This window comes from Euprymna scolopes, chromosome 28 (genome assembly GCF_053919585.1).
Source record: "Euprymna scolopes isolate OS-2025 chromosome 28, ASM5391958v1, whole genome shotgun sequence".
Lineage (NCBI taxonomy): Eukaryota > Metazoa > Mollusca > Cephalopoda > Sepiida > Sepiolidae > Euprymna > Euprymna scolopes.
Genome location: NC_136509.1, coordinates 59,887,273 through 59,901,418, shown reverse-complemented (window position 1 = coordinate 59,901,418; position 14,146 = coordinate 59,887,273). Strand labels below are relative to the sequence as shown.

At 33.1% G+C, this 14,146-nt stretch overlaps 1 protein-coding gene across 5 annotated transcripts in view; it reads left to right on the top strand.

Annotated features, from left to right (window-relative positions):
- Positions 1-14,146, top strand: part of LOC145249669 (coatomer subunit gamma-2-like) — a 344,043-nt gene that overhangs the window by 170,003 nt on the left and 159,894 nt on the right. For all 5 annotated transcript variants that reach the window (XM_080111454.1, XM_080111455.1, XM_080111456.1 and 2 more), the window contains one exon: positions 13,743-13,859. In XM_080111454.1, coding sequence (XP_079967580.1) covers positions 13,743-13,859 — 117 coding nt within the window. The remainder of the gene's footprint in view (positions 1-13,742; positions 13,860-14,146) is intronic.

Genomic DNA, 14,146 nt, shown 5'->3' with positions numbered 1-14,146 from the left:
GTTATATATTTGTTTTTGTTTTTTTTTTACCACAAAAACAAAATTCTACCTTAAGTACAAGTAAGAAGTTATAAATACAATAACAGAAACGCATGTACTCAATACATTTTGTTGTTTTTTAACGCTTTTAGTACATATGTACTAAAAGCGTTAAAAACAACAAAATAGTATTGTTTGGAAATCAAATTTGAAAAACTTGAAAATAATTTTTTTAAATTGACAAATTCAGAATAAAAAATTAAACTGATTTTTCTGCTTTTGTTTTGAGAGCAGAAAAAGTTTTTATTTTTAAGAGAATACAAACGAAACTCATTAATGCGCTGACAAGCTGAGTGCTAGTCAGAACTCTAATCCTATTTTATGTTACTGGCAAGATGAGAACTCTAATCCTATTTTATGTTACTGGCAAGATGAGAACTCTAATCCTATTTTATGTTACTGGCAAGATGAGAACTCTAATCCTATTTTATGTTACTGGCAAGATGAGAACTCTAATCCTATTTTATGTTACTGGCAAGATGAGAACTCTAATCCTATTTTATGTTACTGGCAAGATGAGAACTCTAATCCTAGTTTATGTTACTGGCAAGATGAGAACTGTATTCATATTTTATGTTACTGGCAAGATGAGAACTGTATTCATATTTTATGTTACTGGCAAGATGAGAACTGTATTCATATTTTATGTTACTGGCAAGATGAGAACTGTATTCATATTTTATGTTACTGGCAAGATGAGAACTGTATTCATATTTTATGTTACTGGCAAGATGAGAACTGTATTCATATTTTATGGTACTGGCAAGATGAGAACTGTATTCATATTTTATGTTACTGGCAAGATGAGAACTGTATTCATATTTTATGTTACTGGCAAGATGAGAACTCTATTCATATTTTATGTTACTGGCAAGATGAGAACTGTATTCATATTTTATGTTACTGGCAAGATGAGAACTCTATTCATATTTTATATTACATTTTATGTTACTGGCAAGATGAGAACTCTAATCCTATTTTATGTTACTGGCAAGATGAGAACTTTAATCCTATTTTATGTTACTGGCAAGATGAGAACTCTAATCCTATTTTATGTTACTGGCAAGATGAGAACTCTAATCCTATTTTATGTTACTGGCAAGATGAGAACTCTAATCCTATTTTATGTTACTGGCAAGATGAGAACTCTAATCCTATTTTATGTTACTGGCAAGATGAGAACTCTAATCCTATTTTATGTTACTGGCAAGATGAGAACTCTAATCCTATTTTATGTTACTGGCAAGATGAGAACTCTAATCCTATTTTATGTTACTGGCAAAATGAGAACTCTAATCCTATTTTATGTTACTGGCAAGATGAGAACTCTAATCCTATTTTATGTTACTGGCAAGATGAGAACTCTAATCCTATTTTATGTTACTGGCAAGATGAGAACTCTAATCCTATTTTATGTTACTGGCAAGATGAGAACTCTAATCCTATTTTATGTTACTGGCAAGATGAGAACTCTAATCCTAGTTTATGTTACTGGCAAGATGAGAACTGTATTCATATTTTATGTTACTGGCAAGATGAGAACTGTATTCATATTTTATGTTACTGGCAAGATGAGAACTGTATTCATATTTTATGTTACTGGCAAGATGAGAACTGTATTCATATTTTATGTTACTGGCAAGATGAGAACTGTATTCATATTTTATGTTACTGGCAAGATGAGAACTGTATTCATATTTTATGTTACTGGCAAGATGAGAACTGTATTCATATTTTATGTTACTGGCAAGATGAGAACTGTATTCATATTTTATGTTACTGGCAAGATGAGAACTGTATTCATATTTTATGTTACTGGCAAGATGAGAACTGTATTCATATTTTATGTTACTGGCAAGATGAGAACTGTATTCATATTTTATGTTACTGGCAAGATGAGAACTCTATTCATATTTTATGTTACTGGCAAGATGAGAACTGTATTCATATTTTATGTTACTGGCAAGATGAGAACTCTATTCATATTTTATATTACATTTTATGTTACTGGCAAGATGAGAACTCTAATCCTATTTTATGTTACTGGCAAGATGAGAACTTTAATCCTATTTTATGTTACTGGCAAGATGAGAACTCTAATCCTATTTTATGTTACTGGCAAGATGAGAACTCTAATCCTATTTTATGTTACTGGCAAGATGAGAACTCTAATCCTATTTTATGTTACTGGCAAGATGAGAACTCTAATCCTATTTTATGTTACTGGCAAGATGAGAACTCTAATCCTATTTTATGTTACTGGCAAGATGAGAACTCTAATCCTATTTTATGTTACTGGCAAGATGAGAACTCTAATCCTATTTTATGTTACTGGCAAGATGAGAACTCTAATCCTATTTTATGTTACTGGCAAGATGAGAACTCTAATCCTATTTTATGTTACTGGCAAGATGAGAACTCTAATCCTATTTTATGTTACTGGCAAGATGAGAACTCTAATCCTAGTTTATGTTACTGGCAAGATGAGAACTGTATTCATATTTTATGTTACTGGCAAGATGAGAACTGTATTCATATTTTATGGTACTGGCAAGATGAGAACTGTATTCATATTTTATGTTACTGGCAAGATGAGAACTGTATTCATATTTTATGTTACTGGCAAGATGAGAACTGTATTCATATTTTATGTTACTGGCAAGATGAGAACTGTATTCATATTTTATGGTACTGGCAAGATGAGAACTGTATTCATATTTTATGTTACTGGCAAGATGAGAACTGTATTCATATTTTATGTTACTGGCAAGATGAGAACTGTATTCATATTTTATGTTACTGGCAAGATGAGAACTGTATTCATATTTTATGTTACTGGCAAGATGAGAACTGTATTCATATTTTATGTTACTGGCAAGATGAGAACTCTATTCATATTTTATATTACATTTTATGTTACTGGCAAGATGAGAACTCTAATCCTATTTTATGTTACTGGCAAGATGAGAACTTTAATCCTATTTTATGTTACTGGCAAGATGAGAACTCTAATCCTATTTTATGTTACTGGCAAGATGAGAACTCTAACCCTATTTTATGTTACTGGCAAGATGAGAACTCTAATCCTATTTTATGTTACTGGCAAGATGAGAACTCTAATCCTATTTTATGTTACTGGCAAGATGAGAACTCTAATCCTATTTTATGTTACTGGCAAGATGAGAACTCTAATCCTATTTTATGTTACTGGCAAGATGAGAACTCTAATCCTATTTTATGTTACTGGCAAGATGAGAACTCTAATCCTATTTTATGTTACTGGCAAGATGAGAACTCTAATCCTATTTTATGTTACTGGCAAGATGAGAACTCTAATCCTATTTTATGTTACTGGCAAGATGAGAACTCTAATCCTATTTTATGTTACTGGCAAGATGAGAACTCTAATCCTATTTTATGTTACTGGCAAGATGAGAACTCTAATCCTATTTTATGTTACTGGCAAGATGAGAACTCTAATCCTATTTTATGTTACTGGCAAGATGAGAACTCTAATCCTATTTTATGTTACTGGCAAGATGAGAACTCTAATCCTATTTTATGTTACTGGCAAGATGAGAACTCTAATCCTATTTTATGTTACTGGCAAGATGAGAACTCTAATCCTATTTTATGTTACTGGCAAGATGAGAACTCTAATCCTATTTTATGTTACTGGCAAGATGAGAACTGTAATCCTATTTTATGTTACTGGCAAGATGAGAACTCTAATCCTATTTTATGTTACTGGCAAGATGAGAACTCTAATCCTATTTTATGTTACTGGCAAGATGAGAACACTAATCCTATTTTATGGTACTGGCAAGATGAGAACTCTAATCCTAGTTTATGTTACTGGCAAGATGAGAACTGTATTCATATTTTATGGTACTGGCAAGATGAGAACTCTATTCATATTTTATGTTACTGGAAAGATGAGAACTCTATTCATATTTTATGTTACTGGAAAGATGAGAACTGTATTCATATTTTATGCTACTGTCAAGATGAGAACTGTATTCATATTTTATGTTACTGGCAAGATGAGAACTGTATTCATATTTTATGTTACTGGCAAGATGAGAACTGTATTTATATTTTATGTTACTGGCAAGATGAGAACTGTATTCATATTTTATGGTACTGGCAAGATGAGAACTGTATTCATATTTTATGTTACTGGCAAGATGAGAACTGTATTCATATTTTATGGTACTGGCAAGATGAGAACTGTATTCATATTTTATGTTACTGGCAAGATGAGAACTGTATTCATATTTTATGGTACTGGCAAGATAAGAACTGTATTCATATTTTATGGTACTGGCAAGATGAGAACTGTATTCATATTTTATGTTACTGGCAAGATGAGAACTGTATTCATATTTTATGTTACTGGCAAGATGAGAACTGTATTCATATTTTATGTTACTGGCAAGATGAGAACTGTATTCATATTTTATGTTACTGGCAAGATGAGAACTGTATTCATATTTTATGTTACTGGCAAGATGAGAACTGTATTCATATTTTATGTTACTGGCAAGATGAGAACTGTATTCATATTTTATGTTACTGGCAAGATGAGAACTGTATTTATATTTTATGTTACTGGCAAGATGAGAACTGTATTCATATTTTATGTTACTGGCAAGATGAGAACTGTATTTATATTTTATGTTACTGGCAAGATGAGAACTGTATTCATATTTTATGTTACTGGCAAGATGAGAACTGTATTTATATTTTATGTTACTGGCAAGATGAGAACTGTATTCATATTTTATGTTACTGGCAAGATGAGAACTGTATTCATATTTTATGTTACTGGCAAGATGAGAACTGTATTTATATTTTATGTTACTGGCAAGATGAGAACTGTATTCATATTTTATGTTACTGGCAAGATGAGAACTGTATTCATATTTTATGTTACTGGCAAGATGAGAACTGTATTCATATTTTATGTTACTGGCAAGATGAGAACTGTATTCATATTTTATGTTACTGGCAAGATGAGAACTGTATTCATATTTTATGTTACTGGCAAGATGAGAACTGTATTCATATTTTATGTTACTGGCAAGATGAGAACTGTATTCATATTTTATGTTACTGGCAAGATGAGAACTGTATTCATATTTTATGTTACTGGCAAGATGAGAACTGTATTCATATTTTATGTTACTGGCAAGATGAGAACTGTATTCATATTTTATGTTACTGGCAAGATGAGAACTGTATTCATATTTTATGTTACTGGCAAGATGAGAACTCTTATCCTATATTATGTTACTGGCAAGATGAGAACTCTTATCCTATATTATGTTACTGGCAAGATGAGAACTCTTATCCTATATTATGTTACTGGCAAGATGAGAACTCTTATCCTATATTATGTTACTGGCAAGATGAGAACTCTTATCCTATATTATGTTACTGGCAAGATGAGAACTCTTATCCTATATTATGTTACTGGCAAGATGAGAACTCTTATCCTATATTATGTTACTGGCAAGATGAGAACTCTATTCATATTTTATGGTACTGGCAAGATGAGAACTCTATTCATATTTTATGGTACTGGCAAGATGAGAACTCTATTCATATTTTATGGTACTGGCAAGATGAGAACTGTATTCATATTTTATGGTACTGGCAAGATGAGAACTGTATTCATATTTTATGGTACTGGCAAGATGAGAACTCTATTCATATTTTATATTACTGGCAAGATGAGAACTCTATTCATATTTTATGGTACTGGCAAGATGAGAACTCTATTCATATTTTATGGTACTGGCAAGATGAGAACTCTATTCATATTTTATATTACTGGCAAGATGAGAACTCTATTCATATTTTATGGTACTGGCAAGATGAGAACTGTATTCATATTTTATGGTACTGGCAAGATGAGAACTGTATTCATATTTTATGGTACTGGCAAGATGAGAACTGTATTCATATTTTATGGTACTGGCAAGATGAGAACTGTATTCATATTTTATGGTACTGGCAAGATGAGAACTGTATTCATATTTTATGGTACTGGCAAGATGAGAACTGTATTCATATTTTATATTACTGGCAAGATGAGAACTCTATTCATATTTTATATTACTGGCAAGATGAGAACTCTATTCATATTTTATATTACTGGCAAGATGAGAACTCTATTCATATTTTATGGTACTGGCAAGATGAGAACTCTATTCATATTTTATGGTACTGGCAAGATGAGAACTCTATTCATATTTTATGGTACTGGCAAGATGAGAACTCTATTCATATTTTATGGTACTGGCAAGATGAGAACTCTATTCATATTTTATATTACTGGCAAGATCAGAACTCCATTTATATTTTATCTTACTGGCAAGATGAGAACTCTATTCGTTATAGGAAGGAACTTAATAAATGCTTATCTTAAGATGTGTTTTTCTGTAAAACTAGACTGTTCCCATTAGATATATAGCTACACTAAGTTGTGAAAAGCTAGATGTGTGTATACCGATGTATCTTTTTTTTTTTTTTTTTGTTTCTCCATATTTTCACCCCAAACATTGCACATTTCCACTCTCAAGTAGGAGGCTACTATTAGGGATACAGGCTACAGGGGTACTAGGTGTGGAGTTAGGCAGCAAGATGTCGGTTCATGTTACACTTGAACTTCTGCATGTCAGTACAGTTGGGGAAGGGAATTCCAAAGTCTAGCGGTTCTGGGGAAGAAACTCCTGGAGTAGAAGTTTCTCTTACCTCTAGGGATCTCTACTGTGAAAGGGTGGGATTTTGCTGCTTGTCAGGTTTGTCCGAAGTATTTACGTCGAGGGGGTACAGGTGCTTGCAGTTTGTTTGAACATTCACCGTGAAAATTCTTGTAGAACAGGGAGAGGGATGCTACATTTTGTTGATGGGACAGAGGCTGAAGCTTGACAGTTCTGGACCTATTAGGTTGGCGACTCTCTTTTGAACCTTGTCTAAGAGTGAGAAACTAGTAGCAGATGCATCGGCCGAAATATGACAATACTCCATACATGGGAGAATGGTGCCCTTATAGAGGTACAGGATACTTTTGGGCGTTAGTAGCTTTCTAGCACGGTAGAGAGAACCTACCTTTTTCGCAGCGGTCCTGGCAATGCTCTCAATGTAATTGTTCCAACTCCTCTGTTTCCTGTGAATGTTAGGCCGAGGAGTTTAAAAGATGTGCTTTCAAATAAAGTCTTTGGCCATTGCTATTGGTGGTAGAGAAGGTTTCTTGTAGTTATTGAAGGAAACAAGTTTAGTCTTGGCAGCATTGAATGTGACCATGTATTTTTGTCCCCATTCCACTACAGATTGGAGATCGTCCTCTAGTGTTTCTGACATTTCTTTAGATATGTGTTCATTTGTTTTCCTGTCGTGTCTGTTATAGAGCATGGTGTCATCAGTATATATACCCATCTCACAGACAATTTTATCTGGGAGGTCATTTAGGAATAATAGAGGTCCAAGGATAGACCCCTGAGGCACTCCCACATTTATATCATATTGTTTAGATGTACGACCATCGAGGACAACCTGGATTTCTCTCTTATCTAAGAAGGATTTAATTATGTTAAGTATTCTTCCAGTAATACCGTAAGACCTTCATGCCATACCCTGTCAAAAGCCTTAGATATATCTAGAGCTACCGCCTTACCCTCCCCTGCTTTGTCAAGTGAATGGTATATATGCTTGGAGATTACAGTTAGGATGTCTGCTGTGGAACCGGCTTGCCTAAATCCATATTGTTGGTTGGTCAGAAGTTACTATCTGTAAGGTGATGGACTAGAGCATGGTAAATTATGGACACCAATATCTTGGAAGAAAGTGGGAGGAGTTAATGGGGCAGTAATTTACTTGGTCAGTTCTTTCGCAAGAAATCTTGAAAACTGGTACCACCTGGCAGGAAAGCAAGATTCATTAAGACATTTGTTGTAAAGTTTGGAGAGGATTGGAACAACTTCGGCGGAGCACTTTTTTAAAAGCACAGCCGGAATGAGATGTCTAAAATTGCTAATTCCGATATAATCACAGACTTTTACAGAAATACACATCTTAAGATAAGCAGTTATTAAGTTCCTTCCCATAAAGCAATACTTTTCTTTGAATAGAGTTCTCATCTTGCCAGTAACATAAAATAGGAATAGAGTTCTCATCTTGCCAGTAACATGAAATAGGAATAGTTCTCATCTTGCCAGTAACATGAAATACGAATAGAGTTCTCCTCTTGATAGCAACATAAATTACGAATAGAGTTCTCATCTTGCCAGTAACATAAATTACGAATAGAGTTCTCATCTTGCCAGTAACATAAATTACGAATAGAGTTCTCATCTTGCCAGTAACATAAATTACGAATAGAGTTCTCATCTTGCCAGTAACATAAATTACGAATAGAGTTCTCATCTTGCCAGTAACATAAATTACGAATAGAGTTCTCATCTTGCCAGTAACATAAATTACGAATAGAGTTCTCATCTTGCCAGTAACATAAATTACGAATAGAGTTCTCATCTTGCCAGTAACATAAATTACGAATAGAGTTCTCATCTTGCCAGTAACATAAATTACGAATAGAGTTCTCATCTTGCCAGTAACATAAATTACGAATAGAGTTCTCATCTTGCCAGTAACATAAATTACGAATAGAGTTCTCATCTTGCCAGTAACATAAATTACGAATAGAGTTCTCATCTTGCCAGTAACATAAATTACGAATAGAGTTCTCATCTTGCCAGTAACATAAATTACGAATAGAGTTCTCATCTTGCCAGTAACATAAATTACGAATAGAGTTCTCATCTTGCCAGTAACATAAATTACGAATAGAGTTCTCATCTTGCCAGTAACATAAATTACGAATAGAGTTCTCATCTTGCCAGTAACATAAATTACGAATAGAGTATCAATTTATTTCCTGGCCTTATATTGATGTATTTTACATATTACAGATAACATATCAAATAATCTATAGTAAGAGATTCTATGCTTTACCTAAGTTGATAGCAAATATTAATTTAACTGTTTGTTATATCTATATAGATAAGTAATTACCTAGTGATAGTATGATTTCAATATTTTTATGAATTCTGTTTTAAAATTGCTAATTCCGATACAATCACAGATTCTAGCAACAAAAGCATCTGAAAGAACACAGCCACAGCATAAAAATTGTGCAACTATCTAAAGAGTTCATTAAATAACATCAATTATAATAAAAACTTTTCAATATTTGAAGTTCTCTTATCGCAATTTTTTTCTCTCTAAAATTAACAATGAGGTTCAAACACAAATATATCAAAGTTATATTAAAACCGATTAATAATTTGTTTATATTGGCTTCTTTTACATATAACTAGCGGAGGTACCTGGCATTGCCAGGGTGTAGAGAGGTGGTATAGTAAAGCTATTGAACAACCCAACCATAGGAAAAAAATTTCAGTCACGCGAGTACTTGTGTAAGCGCAAAAGCAAAAAACATTAACCAAACCCTTAAAAAAAAAAAAAAAATGAAAATAGCAAGTACCCGTGCAACCCCCCCCCCTCCATGAAAATAGCGAGTACTCATGCAAGCGCAAAAAAAAACAACTCAAACCCTAAAATGAAAATAGCAAGTACCCGTGCAACCAAAAGAACCTCCCCCCATGAAAATAGCGAGTACTCATGCAAGCGCAAAGAAATAAAAAAAAAAAAAATTAACAAACCCCCCTAAAAAAAAATGAAAATAGCAAGTGCAAAGAAACAAAAAAAAATAAGCCAACCCCCTAAAAACAAAAGATGAAAATGCGAGTACCTATGCAAGTGCAAAAGAAATTTAAAAAATTACCCCCCCCCCCAAAAAAAAATTTTTTTTTTAATTAAAATAGCAAGTGCAAAGAAACAAAAAAAAGTATTACCCCCCCCCCAAAAAAAAATGAAAATAGCGAGTACCTGTGCAAGTTCGAAAGAAACAAAAAAAAAAATTAACCAACCCCCCTAAAAAAAATGAAAATAGCGAGTATCTGCAAGTGCAAAAGAAATAAAACAAAAAAATTACCCCCCACCCCTAAAAAAATTTAATTTAAAGTGGGGAATTAGTTTTGCCTCTAAATCTAAAGAAAAATTATACCCCCTTTCTAGGCTATTCTAACTTTTTAGGGTAGTTAATTCATTTTAAGTTTGACTAGCAAAAGCATAAAACACAAAATTTATCTCCCATAGCAAAAAAAAAAAAAATACAATCCTGTCCTTAAAACACGGCCTGGAAATTGAACCATTTCAATTGGCCAGCACTTTGTGCCCGCTACTACAAATCATAATCAAGGATATTTTTTCATCTGCTTTGAATATTTTCAAAATGAAAATATTTTTTTACAATGAAAATATTGGCACATTTTATCATATTTTTTTATATTCTGTTTATTTTTCTGACTTTTTGAGATGAGGATTACAAATTTAGATTATTTGGACAATGTTCTCATCTTGAGTCTTATTCTTACACAAAAATACACTTATATGGTAAATTTCATTGCTTAATCTTATGTTTTAACTAAGATATAACATTTTTACTGAAAGAGTAGTGTCAAAAATGTGATGCATATGGTCTTAGAGGGAAAAATATCCAAACGTGTGAGGCACAAAAATAATGGTAACTTCCTTAATTTTAATTGGATTTTAAAAACTTAGATTCTTTCTTAGCTCATCAAGCTCTTTCTATATATACCAATATTGAAATATTTTAAGCCATTTCAATTTTTTCATGTGTATTGCTAATCCAAATAATACAGTTTATTTTTATTTTTTTACTTTAAAATACCTATACTTTATCTTTTTGCCATCGGTCAATGAAAGAAATCCTTTAGGATTGAAGCAATTTTTATTTTTGTCTCAATCAGGAGTTTTCCTTTGTGAGATAGATTTTCCCTACACTAAAACCGACCATGTGTCTAACTCTGCCTTCATGGAGAGGCAGGTAAATATTACACTTTGCTATTCTGTCCTTGGTCAGTGAAGAAGTCCTAGACCAAATCAATTTTTTTCTCTCCAATCTAGAGTTCTCCTTTTTGGGTGCTCGATTTTTACACATTTAAATCTCGCCTTGTGTTTAACTCTGGCAGTGTGGGGGGAAAAAAAAATAGGAACAACAGATTAAATAGTGAAAGTGCAGAATAGTTAAGTCAAGAAATCATAAAACAAAACAAATCCTTTATACCAAATGCAGTAGAATTATCTACTGACCTGTATACTTTTAACATACTGAAACTGTTAGGTTTCTAGTTTTCTTTTTATTTAAATTTTTTTTAAGGCTATCTTTACAACACATAGGAAATAAATGACCACTTGTTTAGTGCTTCATTCCTTAAAAGTTGTAAGAACTATAACCACCACTAACTTTGAAGTTCGGTTGGAGTTTTTAGTAAGGTGAGTTTTTTTTTTCCCCCACAAGTTTTCCGAAATGAAGTCTGTTGGTTAAATGATAAACAACCATTTATTTATTTTTTTTTTCTTCTGTGTGTAAAGACAGGTTTGAATGAAATGCATTTTTTTATTTCAAAATATTAACTGTTTCAGCATAAAAGTTGGTAGATAATTGAATTCTACTGCATTTGGTATAAGTCTTCCCCCCCCCCCCGCAATTTATCAGCTGTTAATTATTCTGCACCATTTTTTTACCAAGATCAAATGAGTAATTACTTATTTTAAAATATGGAAAAATTCAGGTAAAAGAATCTAATTCCCCCCCCCCCCCACCAAAAAAAAAAAAAATCTTGGAAAATTCGATTTTATTTACTTTAAATTTAGCCCATATAGGAAAAATGTAGGGAAAAGGGCTAGTCTGTCCCTGTAAAACCATGTGTTGCCTCTCAACAATTGCTGACCCAATTGCTGGTTCTCTTTCATTCTCATTCTAATTGTGTCCTTGTCTTTCACATGTTGGTGGCTGCTGAGGGGGCAAGCACTTGTTTACATGCATCAAAATTAAACTCAGACACATTTTTTAGATATCAATTGTATCTACCTTTGTGTGCTTATTTTTGCTTAAATAAAGGGATCGCATATCATAACTGACATTTCCAAAAGGAAAAATTCTCATCATTTTTATTATTGTCATTTGTCTGGAATTTTATATGAACTTATGAAAAATTATTTTAAATCTGGCAACAATTAATGTTACATTATGGGAGGGTAGTAGTCAGGGACTTCCACTCATTTCATTCTCACAACATTTCTAAGTTTCAAACATTACAAAAAATAAACGTTCTATTTCGGTCATCAAAATTATTTCCTATATTGTACGTATTACATATTTTTCGTAATATGCATGCCATGTTCATGGTTTTACCAGTTCAGTTAACAAATGCGTATTTATGCAAGATATGTTAAAATAATCTCATTGTTTAGAAACTCTTATCATTGTAGGTGAGAGCTTTTTGTAACTAACCTGTACTTTCACCTAATATTTTAATAAATAAAAAATAAAGGTAAATTCAACTTTAACATCGTATCTAAAAAAAAGAAAAAGCAGTCTGTATTCTATGAGTACAAAAACATATCTACACAAACGTAGCAAATCAAGATTGTGTAGAATGGGGAATAGTGCTTCTTGCTTTACTCAGGTTTGGAACAAAACATAACATTGGTCATGGTCGCCTTTGACCAACAATTAAAGCAGCCAGTGCCCACCAGTCAACGCTAGTAAACACCAATACTCGAAACAGCAGTAATCCACCAGTGCTGGTTACTGCCAATCACTGTTGTAACTGCTATTATTGGGTGACAGTAGCAGAGGCGATTTCATTTCATAGCAGCCCAATGGAAACTGACACTGGTCATGACTGACAAGGACCAATACTTGCAAAAGAAGGTTGTGCCCACCAGTAAATTTAAGTAACTGCTTAAAAATGCCAACAATCATCAATTTTTACCATTTAAGATGGACAATTTCATTTTAGAGCATTAGAGCAATCTAATGGAGGCCAAAACAGGTTATGGCTGCCAGTGAATGCCGGAATCGACAGTCATACTTGTAAAGGCAGCTAGTACCTACCAAGAAACACAAGTAACTATCTCAAAACAGCACTAACTGCCAGTGACTATCAATGCCCAACACAGGTATCCAGTGACAGCCAGTGGATGAAAGTGCCCAACAATGCCCAACAGTTGAAAATGGACGATTTTAGTTTAGAGCAGTCTACTGGAAACTGACACTGGTCATGGCCGCTAGTGACTGCCAGTTGCCAAGGCAATCAGTGCCCACCAGTAACTGTCTGAAACCAGCACTAATAGCCAGTAATTGACAATGACAGTCAGTGTGTTCTGCTAGCTGCTACTGACAATGCTTGACAGTGGATGCTGGATAATTTCATTTTGGCCATGACCGCCAGTGCCTGCTATTTTCCAGTGCTGACAGTGCTCCCTATTAGCAACCGTAGTTTAATTTGTTTTCCAGGAAGGGGCTTTACTGAATCTCTTCTGACTTCCTATAATATTTCCACTAGGTAACAACCAGTTCAGTGGTCCTGCTAATCTAAAATAATTTGCAAATCCTCTTAAATTCCTATTTATTTTAAATTATTTCCTGGTTGACTGAAATGATCTTCTTTCAGCTTTTGAAACAAAACTTTGAAACATTTTCCATGTGATTTCTTTTTGTGTTGCTTTGAATCTTGTTTTCCTTTCCTTATACTTTTCTCTTGCAGTATCATGCTCTTGGACTGTTGTACCACATTCGTAAAAATGATAAACTGGCTGTGAACAAACTAGTTAGTAAGTTTAGCAAACATTCTTTGCGGTCCCCATATGCCTACTGCTTGTTGGTAAGTATGGAAAAATACTGTTTTCTTCCTTCCTCTATATGTACACACATTTATTCTACTCCTTAACTTTTTAGTTCAATAGTTCTGCTTTTTGCTTTTCTATAAAGACTAATATGAATTCATTTTGGAATTTCATATCAAATAATTACCAAAAGAATCATAGTAACAATTTTATTTACTGGTGTCAGATTATTTTTCTCATCCTAATTGTTGCCATTTATTAAAATGTTTCAGTTTACTCTCCACGTATTTTCTTTTCTAATTTTGTTTTGGCTATAAACATTAAA